Consider the following 12,038-nt stretch of genomic DNA (forward strand, 5'->3'; position numbering starts at 1 on the left):
GGATAATTGCTTTAGCTGGAAGTTCTAGACAAGGTACAGCGTGGCTTCTTAATCCACTTTTCCAGTGGATTACCTGGCACGGTGCTCTACTGGGTGGTGCGCACAATGCATGCTGAGCCCTCCCTTCACTCACGGTGACCCATGTGAGCTGGTTCGGGTCTTTCACAGGTTGTCATCCTCCTTTCATAGAGAATGGGTTAAATAAGTTTTCTCTTTAATGTTAACGTTTATAAGGGCCTCATCATTTATCTAGATACAGTCAATAGAGATCATAGGAGAAAAACATTGCACCTATTTGTTGCTCAATTTTTTGGTTGCCCTGGTGACAGGAACTTCCTTACTGAGCTTTTTCCTACTTCTGCCCTGGCACATCTGAGGTCAGGGCTCTGCTCAGGAGCAGGATTTTTGTTCTCATGTTTTCTCCCAGCCATTCTACCCCTAGGCTAGCCAGAGATTTGATGGGATCGATGACATTACCTCCGGCTACCCACTGTTCACGTTAATTCAGAGAAGGGTTTCCTCTGCTACATTTTAACTTCCCTGCCTCAGACTGAGCCTCAGATTTTTTCTTAAAACACCCACGGAAATGTATTCCTAAAGAAGAGCAGGGCATTCACTTCTCTTTTAAACAATTTTGTTACTCCCAATTCCATGTAGAGAATGAAGATGAATTTTTTGTTTGTTTGTTTGCTTTGGTTTTGCTACAGGGCAAATGCATTCTGGGGGGTGGGCACATGCGCCCTGTGATTTTCAATACCCTGGGTCCAGGACTTGAACCATTAAGTCAGCCATGTGAGAAACAAGTCTTTAATCTCCATACCACCTGCTGGCTCAGATTTTTTTCTTTTTCTTTTTCTTTCTTTTTTCTTTTTTTTCTATTTTTTGCCATAGGGTGCTTGAGCTCAACAAACAGTCACAGAGAGACACGGAGAAAGAAAAAATGTCCCTTACCCCCTTGCGATTTGCAGCATGCATGCACACGTGCTCAGCTTGACTTTCAAGCCACTGAGTGTGGAACTCCAATATGATCAACCACGTGAAAGTCCAGCACCTGAATCATTATGCTATCTGCTGGTCTCTGGAATTTTGTTAAGTTTCTTTGTTTTGTTTGCATATTTATATTGTTAAGAAATAGAATTTTTCCTGTTACAATGAAATGTTATAAATATAATAGGTTAAACATCTAGAGTACAAAATAGAGCCCCTTTCACAGTCATTGAAAGTTTAACTGCAGGGGCCCACAGGTGGCATGGTGGTTGAGGCACTGGACACCCACAGCTAAGTTAAAGTCCCAGACTTGGAGGGTTAAACGTCACTCTAGGTACATGCACATGTGTGCCTGAGATTTCAAGAGGAAAACAAAGCAGAAGGGATTGCAGTGTAGCCACTTTCCTGGGACAATGCTCTTTCACTGTCTCTCTCTGAATCCAGCGAAAAGGAAAGAAAAAGGATCAAAAGCTTCACTGCAATGTGCTACTTCAGGGACTATTGTAGTGAGTTCTGTGCTGTGAGCCAAGGACCAACTGCCTGGGCTCAAGACACGCAGAAGCCAGGATGTGCCTGGGGGTGAGGTACAGGCAGCAATGCGGAAAGGAGCCTGGGCGAGTGCTGAGGATCAGATGGCCATAGAGGGCACGCCTGTCTGACTTCTAGTAAGGCTCATCCCACAGAAGCCTCTTAAGCTGCAAAGATCTGGAGTGATGTGAATGATGTGGCACTGAGAAAATGCCTCCAACATGGAGGATGGGTTAAGTCCATGAGCACCAAGACCAGAGAGGGCTTACCTGCTCATTGAGGGGAGCCAGGGGAAAAGGTAAAGATGGGGAGGCGGGTGGATCTAACCACCAGGTCGCTGTGAAACACGGTCAGTTATCGCCTCCACCCCCCTTTTTGCCCACCATGCCTCTGAGGCCTCCAACTACAGAGACACACACCTGGAGTCCCTACGATCTCCATCGCGAGCAATACCACTTTCAGTTCGGCCAGACATACATCACTGCCCCAAACTGTTCTGCATTCTTGACGTCAAAGCTTGAAATAATGGAATCCCTGTATAGTTACTTTTTACTGATCAGTTTTTAATTCTGATGTTTAAAAATCTTTGTTTTGTCATACAAGGTTTGGACACAAATTATCTATTTACTAAAGATCATTTACCACTGTGAGTGCTTATCCTGTATTTATTTTTTATTTCATTAAAAAAAAAAGAACACCATGCAGGTTATAGTTTTCAAATTCAATTTGGGAAATTCAATTAAATTTTTTTAAAAGTTCGACTACTGGGGACCAGCAGGTGACATGTGACTAAGGCACTGGACACTCCCACATGGCCGACCACGGTTCAAGTCTGGACCTGGTGGCTTGATTTTTCACTTTCCCTCTTTCTTTCTCTCTGTGTCTCTCTGTGGTCAAATTAAAATAAATGAATGAATAAGTAAAATTAAATAAATAATTCTTTTTTCTAAAAAAGTCCAGATACTATATTTTTTTCTTGGACACCTCTACACCCATGACAGAACTTTAAATACAGCAAAGTTTTCCATTTAACGTCAACAAGTTAGATGTTCCATCGTGTACGTCCAACCAAGCACACACCTCCAGGACATAGCAGACACTCTTCATCTTACTGGTGTGTGGTCAATTAACAAAGACATGGAATCAAACCACATGTCTAAGAACAGATGAATGGATTGAAAAAATGTGGTACATATGTACAATGGAATACCTATTCAGCCAAAAAATACAATGAGACCTTGGCATTTGATAAAAGTGGATGATGATGGAAGATTTAATGCTAAGCAAAGCAAGCCAGACTATGAACGAGAGGCAGTGTATGTCCCCACTCAGTATATACTGACTGCCAGCACTCTATGACAGAGACTGAAAGACTGGCAGGTGTAAAAGCAGGGAGGGCACCTGTGGGTACTGGAGATAGTGTGGGAGGGTGTTAGAGAGTGGGGGGTCCCAGGGAGGAAATCTAGAAGGGAGACCAAAACATCTATCTAGTGGACAAGATAAATGGAAAATGATGATGGTGGATATGGTAACGGCTTTGACTGGATTCAGACCCACTGTACGTGTGCTGGGAAAATTCATTTTGTGTACTGTAAATATGTACACTGGTTAAATGTAAAACGAGCAAACAGAACAAAGAAAGAGAAAAATATGCTTGAAATCTTTCTGCTGCTGACATTTTCTCCAGGAGATGTTTGGGCTATACTGTAAATAAACTGTCAGTTATAGATGATGGCAGGACATTATATAGCAGGCAAAGAAAATAATAGAGACCTTTGTGTTTGTTTTAATGACAAAAAAAATGATAAGCCTGTAGTTTATTATTTTTTTTCAGTAAATTACAATGTAATGTCAAGAGAAAATTTACTTTCCCAGTTATAACATTTGGACATTGACGAATGCCTTGGAGAATATTAGCCAAATAGTGAAACCCGAGAGTAACTGTGAGCAGATCACGAGTCAGCTGACCTCCCACCTCGTAGTCTCACTAGTTTAATCCTGCAAATATACCAAGGGAGTCCAAGTTCTCTGCAACAAGAATATATAAAATATTTATAAGTCTCTGAATGAATATCACATATAGTCTTATTTCCAAGGTGTCAACATAAAGAACTTTTTTAAATGCTCTTATTTTAAAACTAAGATCAAGTGTCACAAGGTCATATGAAACTAAAACCCTCACATAGCCGGGACTATCTCAGTCCTTTTCTGTTTTCATGTCAGTTGTTCGTGGAAAATAAAGAAGCCTGAGGGAGACGACGGAAGACATCTTGTAGGAAATAAATGACTTCAAGGAAAATAATGACATGCAGAGAGGTGGGGGCCTATGAGGAGGTTTAAGTTGAAAACACAGAGCTTAAAACAGAAAGGGAAGGAAAACAAAATAATGCTGAGAAGGAAGGTCTAACATGATTAGAGGTTCAGGAATATTTATTGAGCTTGAATAGAGGAGACAACAATCACAAAGACCCGAGTCTTTTAGAAGAGACCCAACCACTCTGGGTCCACCCTTCCCTGACCTTTAATTCTAGCCAACTTGAAGACGCTGCCACACACTCCAGCCCATTCCGTACGCCCAGAGCTCAGGGAGGTTCCACACACTGAGGTGTAACCAAACCAGGCTTCACTGAACTTTGCCATGCTTCACTCTCACGTCATGGATTCCCAGAATTCCGTTACTTAGCATGGCTGGTTTAAAAACTGCAAGATGAACAAGGAAACTGGGTTCTTGGGGGGTCTTTTGGGATTCTAGGGTAGAAGCTACTTTTCCAATAACTTATAAACTAAAAACTTGTACTGGTTGGTACAAGGACATTTTCAGGTCTAAATTTTCATAAGTCTGTTTTAAACCAGGAGATAGAAGCCACCTAGTATGTTATTGTTTCTCTGAAGCTGTTTTGAGGTACGTATCTACCAACTTGAAGATACTTGGGTTTATCATAAGGATTCGATAAAATTTTGATAAGTACAATAATCTGGTCATTAGAGAGAGCATGTGTCTTTTCTCTCTCTCATTTTAGCACAAAAGAGCAAGAGAGGGAGAGAGAATGATGGCATTCCCAGAATGTCGTCAAAATCCACATGAAAAATGATGGAGTTCTAAACTAGGGGGTCATTGGGAAAATCATGATGCAGTTTGCATAGAAAAACAGAAAAATCCGTTATTGCTTCTCTGATGACTTAATACATACAGCAAATTTAATATTACGCTTGAGAAAAATTTACATCTATGTAATACCATATAGTGTTCCAAACCTTTCCATATACATTTTCCATTTATTTTTCTACTAAAGTCATGTAATATCAGCAAAAAAGGTATCAGAGTTTCAGAACGGAATTTGACAGTGTTGGCATACTCACAGGTAGTGGTAGAGGCACAAATTAACGGAATAAACTCTAGGGTTTTTGTTTTCTGGACAATAATGCTCACTCTCGGACTCTGAGCTGTGTGGCGATCTTTCTTTCTGTCCTTCTAAAATATATTCATAAGCCGCCCCTCAGAAAGTCCCGAGGACCCGCATTTGCAAAGATCTATTTATGTCCTCCATCACAAACTAAAGCCCTGACCTCCACAGAGAGTTCAGTCCCTCGACTCCTCAGCAGGTTCTCTTTCAGAACTTCTCTTAGAGAAAAATCCATATGTATCCTCAGACTCTTGTTATTTTTTCCAGTATTAGTCATTTTTTGCTCACTCAGCTGCAGAGTTATGAATTACTGGCTGCTTTTCTTCAGGAAGTAAATAATATATTGATGATAAAGTGAAATATCTGCATTTTTTTAAAAATTGGATTAGGATTAAAACAAGGAATATTTGTTGCCTAGTAAAGTAACTCTGTCAATCTGCCTTGTTATCTATTAACATTTCATCTCACTTCATGGAGGGGCCAGCAGGTGCCATGGAGGTTAAGGTGCTAGACACTCACAGGACTAGTCATGGTTAAGTCCCAGACCTGGTGGCGTGTTTCTCAATTTCCCTCTCGCTGTGTCTCTTTCTGGGAACTGCATGCACCCTACAGCAAGTTAAAAAATAATAATAAAACAAATAAAATAAAATGAGAAATCCTTAAAAATTATTTATGGAAAATGTATAATATGGAAAGCCTATACATAGGTTTATATATTTTAGCACCAAAATAAACTCATTAATTACATTTTCCTACAACCTTTTTGAAGAACTCTTAAGCTATGAAATAAATAAATATAATGAAATAAATATAAACAAATTCACAGAAACTCAAATCTAAATGAGCATGTAATTAACAATTCAAAAACCTCCGAAAGTTGAATCTATATTTACAAGACATATTTTTAGTTTGTTGGTAAACTGTTCATGCTACCTTCAAAACAAGTCTATATTTAGGCCTGGCTTCTTGCACTTTAAATTCATTTACATGAAGCAGTCAACAGTTCTAAAACTCAGACACTACCACTCCTCTCTACTTAGAATCATTCTTGGTGCGGTCAGTGGCACAGTTGCAACACACGAAGTGCTGCCCACTGGGGAAGGTCGCAGTCCGTGTCCCGGAGCTTCTCGGTGCACACCAGGACATGTGGGCCTGTGGTCTGGATCAGTTCTACCTGGGAGAGGGTATAAAGAACAGGGAGGGGGCATGCACGCTCCCTCTCTGTCTCTATCTGCCTTTCTCATTATGGAAGAAGCAAGTAGCTGAACTCTGAACATAAAACGCCCAGGGCCCGTCATCAACTTCACACCGAAAAGCAAACTCCACTGCACGGTCCCTGCAACCGGGCCTTGCTGTACTGGCCCCTACCCCGCCAACTCTATTCAGTGTCACACCTGAAAAGCGCCCTCCCTACACCCCAGGCCTGGGTCTCCTCTGCCTGTCTGCTTTTTACTGAGCTCCCTCCTCCTCACCATCCTGGGACCCTGTCCCATGAGCTGCCCACTACAGGAACCACTGTGTGGCTCTCCCAGCATCCACAGCCCAAATGGACACGTCTTGTAACAGGAGCACGTTTAATCTGACTGCCTTTCCTGCCCAATTTCATCTATCATATTCGGATCCATAATTTTAGTTTACCTTGGAGCCCTTGGCATCTAAAGCATTTCAGTCTCTCAGACACTGGACAAATATAAAGAAGGCTGCAATTTAGCAGTTAGGGTCAGCTTATCACAAGAGTGTAATGGGAAGCTAAGAAGGTGACTGTCATGAAATCATGCGAAAACTGGCGTGGGAACGCTTCCTGCCAGAGCCCTCAAAAACACAGCTTGTTTACGTGTAGGAGAATCCTCTGAGGGTGAGGGTGCCCTGAGTGGGAGAGGAGACTCACATCCAGCCCTGGGCGCTCCTCATGTCCCCAACCCACAGGCGAAGAGTGAGGGTCCACGGACGGACGCTGTGTCCTGATACCAGGGCTGCTGCTGACAGTGGAGGTTAGGAAGGCTGCACAGATTCGGGGGCGGGGGGGTGTGGAAGAGGAGGTTTCTCGGGCACCCTCAGTATCTTCATGACATTTTTACTAGACATACTTTTATTTCTAATAATATTGGCAAGTGTAAACCTACAGACAGGAAAACTGACTGCAGTTTTAGAGCCAGGGAATGAAGGCTCAGATCTCTTCGTCTGGGGGCAGCAGGGAGGCAGCTGAGGTGCTGGCTGAGGTCAGAAGACGCGGAGTGGAAACGGGACAGGAGTTGTAGATGCAGGCAGCATCAGCTCGTGGATACTGTGTGTTATGAAAACCGTGCATGGATTCCAGAAAACTTTCATTCCAAAATAAACTTAAATAAATATTCCCATGAAGTTTTCACAGTCTTTTGTATTAACTGTGACCTCAGGACCAGTGTGGAAGTGAGGGCTCTGCTTGTACTGCATAACTGCTCTGTCTGCCTCACGCAGGTGTTCACTGGTATACTCTGGCCTCCCTCCCCTCCGTCTTCCAGTCCTGTAAATATGTATTCAAAATGTGTATGTCTACGTGTATGTGTATCTACATCTGTGTGTGCATATGTGTCTGTGTACATGCGTGGTTACTGGAGGTTAATTTTACAGCTTAGTCTTTAGGGAACAGTACATTCAATACAATTTTGACTGCATTTGTTGAATACATACTACAACACAATGTCGAAAATGCGCTCTAACTTTCTTTTTATGCTGGGGAGAGTGAGAATTTCTTTACCTGCAAGAAATACGCATGCATTTTGTTAAATAAAGATGTAGAATCACCTTGCTGCTTTAAGGAGTTCACGTGCCTGTAGAAGGATGCATACGGATGTAACTGGCCCAGCGTCCTAGCTGGCTGAGTGAGCACCCCAGATCCTGGGAGGACCAGGAGGGGACAGGACCGTGGGGTGGCCGTGCGCCCGGAGAGTGTTTCTCACTTTCTCTTTCCTTCTCTCTTTTCTGTCTCTCTCTGCAAGCAGACATGGCCTGTCACAATATTTCTAAAATGAATAATAAATAAGTGGAGCCGACGTTCTGTGTTCTCGGTCCCTGGTGCACAGAAACGCGGCCGGGGGGACGAGCTTCCTACAGTGTCTGGGGAATGTCTGAAGGGCAGCCTGTGGTTTCTAGCAGAGTCTACGCTGTGGCCTTCCTAGCAGACGCTGCCCCGGGCAGATACCAAGGACACCCATACCTCGGCATGTCTGTCATCTTCCTGCAGCCCTGCTGACCTGCACACAGACCCAGTGTCACACAGGAGGCCTCGTGAGACCGGCAAACCCCGCAAGGCCAGCTCTCCTGCAGACTCACCTCTCCACGCTCGCTGGCCCTGAGCCCTGGAGTCTGGTCCGGCAGAGCCTGCATCAGCAGTCAGCCTGGCCCCAATACTGCTCAAGGACCCTGCCATGGCTCCTGCGGCCTTCACCCCTCTGCTCTGTTCAGACCAGCACCTGGGCCCTATGTGAGCAGAGCCCACCCTGCCACTCCGCCCTTCCTGGAGCTCTGCTGCCCCCAGACCCACACCCTCTAGCTGATGAACTGTCCCCTGTGCTGTGCTTGCCCCCCTCCGTCACTCACTCTGCAGTAAGCTCCCTCCTAACCCCGCTGTGCAGTTCCTGGCTCTGCCTGTACCGGGCTGCCCTAGCAGCTTTCCTGCCAAGTGCCTGGAGTCCATGACATGGTCACGCCTCTAAGTTAGACGGCAGCCCGCCACAGTGCTGCTCAAGTGGTGCTCCCAGGAAGGCTGAAGCCCCCGAGAAAGCTGGTACGAGTTTAGCTCAGTGTGAAAACTGGGTGCAGTGGTGGGAGCCTGTAGAACCAGCAAAATCCCATCTTAAGAGACTACACACCACACAAACACTCACAAATTGAGGAACTAAAGTGTGATCCAAGTACCTCAGTAAGGGAACCAGTATGTGTGTGTATGTGTGTCTGTGAGGCCAATGTCAGAGTCTGCAATACAGCACAGGGGGTATAAGGCTGACATGATATATATATATATATATATATATATCTAGGAACATGTTATCAGAGCATGAACTATAATTTTAAGTATTGTCTACATGCATTTTTCTCTTATAATTTCAATTAATTTGGGAAGTTGATGTTAGTAACAATTTACACATTAATAATTGGAAAAATACTCCATATCGGAGCAAAAGAAAAAAATTACTGCTGTCATTTAGATTTTTCAATCAGTCCTTGGCCTGAATTGAATGATCTACATTTTAATATAATTATAAATTAATGACTATAATTAAATCTCTTTTAGTAAATCCAAGAGAATTATGGTTACACATAGATATTATAAATTCAGTATCCTGATCTGATCTAGACAACTAAAATCGTACAGCTTTGTCCTGCTCGGTTGTTATAGAAATCGCTAGGATGACTTACTCTTTTCTCTGTTTTGTTCTCCAACGCACAGGGTGGGGATGTGTGTGCTGCAGTCACTATTCCTTCCATAAATGGATCAGCCTGAAGGAAGTGTGGCCACCATGAGTGCACTTACTGCTCCCCGGCAGGCTCTTCATTTCAAGGGGCATGGACGGCCTTTCCTGTAGGCAAGTTACAGTCAAAACAGCATTTTCCGAAAGCACTACTGTGGGTAACTGTGGACATCAGTCGGTCACTTGCTCTGCATGCAGCGCAGGATTCTCTGTACAGTAATACAACGGTGAGAAATACATTGCAGGGGTTCGTGTAGTTCCATAAACCCTGCTCCTTCTTGGTGAGCAGAAATGTGGAGACGATTTACCCATTTTAGAAACTGAACATTCTATCTGGGTGTTTTCCAATTTCTCTCTCTCTCTTCTCTCATAAGCACATTCTTGCAAATTTAAAACAAAATTAATATTTTTGTGATGGAAAAAATTAAAGGAGTAATTTTATAACATCACCTGGGTTTAAGCTACAGAACTATATTCCAAGAATCTACATGAATAACATGTCACCAAAAACCATCAAATAAATATACAAAAAGCCAGTGCATCAACTCTTCTTCCTAGGTGAGTTTAAAGAGCCTCAGTAAAACTTTACCTTGGGGGAAAAGTTCAGTTTGCTGCTAGACTACATGTCACAAAATCCTTTCTATTTCTAAAGAATGTCTAATGTTGGGACCAGCAGGTGACATGGTGGTTAAGGTGCTAGACTCCTACATGCCTGACCACAGTTCAAACCAAGGACCTGGACGCTTCCTTTCTGACTTTACCTCTCTCTCTCTCTGTCCCTTTCTAGTGAATACACATGCCCTATGGGAAATTAAAAACAACAGTATTAATAAATAAAGTTAAATAAATAATTTTTAAAAACCTATAATGTCGTTATTGAAAATACCTTACAGTATACTCACAGCTTAATTGAATAAGAAATCATAAATATTTGAATGACTTCTGTGAAATAGAATTATTGGGTTATGAGATGTCATGAAGTATTTTTCCTTTTTCTATGCAAAAATGCATCATCATTTTTCTGACAACTGAATATGTTGTTGTCAATAAATAAGACATAAGAAATATATGTACATAATGAATACTATTTTTAAGATGGGATAGAAAACAAGAAGAGTATTAAAGGAGGGGAACCGAGCAGGCTAGAAAGCATGGAGTTGATTAGGCCACTCAATCTCCACTCTTGCCTTTCCCCAACACCTTCATGAATGCTCTGGCCACATCCTTGTTGCGGAGGCTGTAGATGAGGGGGTTCAGCATGGGCGTGAGGATGGTGTAGAAGGCAGACACCACCTTCTCCTGTGCTGGAGAACGACCTGAGGTGGGTCGCATGTACATGAACAAACCTGCTCCGTAGTACATGGCCACCACCATGAGGTGAGAGGAGCAGGTGGAGAAAGCTTTGCGGCGACTCTCCCCAGATCCCATGTGGACCACAGCTAGAATAACACGGGCATACGAAGCAATGATTATGCCTACAGGAATAACTATCATTAATATACAGCAGATGAAAAGAATCTCTTCGAATGTTGTTGTGTCACTGCATGAATGCATCAGTAGGGAAGGGAAGTCACAGAAGAAATGGGCTATTTCCCGGGATCCACAGTAGGAGAAGGAAAATGTAGCTACAACATCGATGACACCATCTGTAGAGCCCAGAATCCAGGAGGAGGCGGCCAGGAGTCCGCAGATCTTGGGGCTCATAAGATCAGTGTATCTTAAAGGGCGACAAATGGCAATGTAGCGGTCATAAGCCATGACAGCCAACAGAAAGCATTCAGAGCCAAGTAACGATATGTAGAAGAAAATCTGTGTGGCACAACCAGTCACCGAGATGGCCTTGCTTCCAGACAAGTAGTTGGCGGCCATCTTGGGCACCGTGGTGCAGACGAGCATGAGGTCCATGAGTGAGAGCTGGCCCAGCAGGACGTACATGGGGGTGTGCAGACGGGTGTCCACACAGATGAGGAGCAGCATCGCCGAGTTCCCCAGGACGGCCACTGAGAATATGCCCAGGACCAGAGAGAAGAAGAAGGTGTGGGCAGGGCTGTGGTCGAAGATCCCCAGCAGGATGAAGTCAGAGCTGAAGGTCTGATTCTCCCAGGCCATGGTGAATATAGTTTCTGTCTATTACCAGAAGAGGTGAAACCAGCTTATTAATTTAGGAAGCAAATAACCAATGCTTTATAAAGCATGTGGTTCTGGTAAATTCTGAAGTCAAGATGAGTACAGCATTACCAGGATTAGGAGCTAGAATACAAGAGGTATAGCATTGGACAGATTGTGTTTTCTTGGTACTCACTTATGAACTTGTAGGGTTTGTCCCCACCTCTGCTCCTGACCATATTTTTTTTAATTGAAATTATTAGTATACCATGTGGAACAGTCTGTGATTGACAGAATTTTAATGAAAGAAATATGTCTCTAATTTAATAACCAGAAAAGAATATGTCTCAAAAGTAATGAGCACTGGAAACACCAAAGCCTTTTACAGATCAATTGGTTAAAAAAAATTCAACTTCAAGGAGCATGGGGCAAACACGATACCGAGACTGAGAACGAGGTCTGTGCCAGGCTGACATACTTCACCTCTCCGCACAGAGAAGTCGGCAGCACGCGACCCGTGACACCCTGCTCATGGTCACAGCCACAGCAACCCAGTAATCGT

The 12,038-nt window shown here is 43.3% G+C and overlaps 1 protein-coding gene across 1 annotated transcript; it reads right to left on the reverse strand.

Moving 5' to 3' along the window:
- Nucleotides 1-10,540: 10,540 nt before the first annotated feature.
- Nucleotides 10,541-11,479, reverse strand: LOC102502939 (olfactory receptor 2M3). The gene has a single exon (XM_006165337.1). It carries the CDS (start codon nucleotides 11,477-11,479, stop codon nucleotides 10,541-10,543), a length of 939 nt encoding a protein of 312 aa, XP_006165399.1.
- Nucleotides 11,480-12,038: the final 559 nt, after the last annotated feature.

The sequence above is a fragment of the Tupaia chinensis genome, unplaced genomic scaffold (genome assembly GCF_000334495.1).
Source record: "Tupaia chinensis unplaced genomic scaffold, TupChi_1.0 Scaffold143902_1, whole genome shotgun sequence".
Classification (NCBI taxonomy): domain Eukaryota; kingdom Metazoa; phylum Chordata; class Mammalia; order Scandentia; family Tupaiidae; genus Tupaia; species Tupaia belangeri.

Bases quoted from the DNA above. Each gene is read 5' to 3' on its own strand.
- LOC102502939 (XM_006165337.1), bottom strand. From the start codon at position 11,479: ATGGCCTGGGAGAATCAGACCTTCAGCTCTGACTTCATCCTGCTGGGG.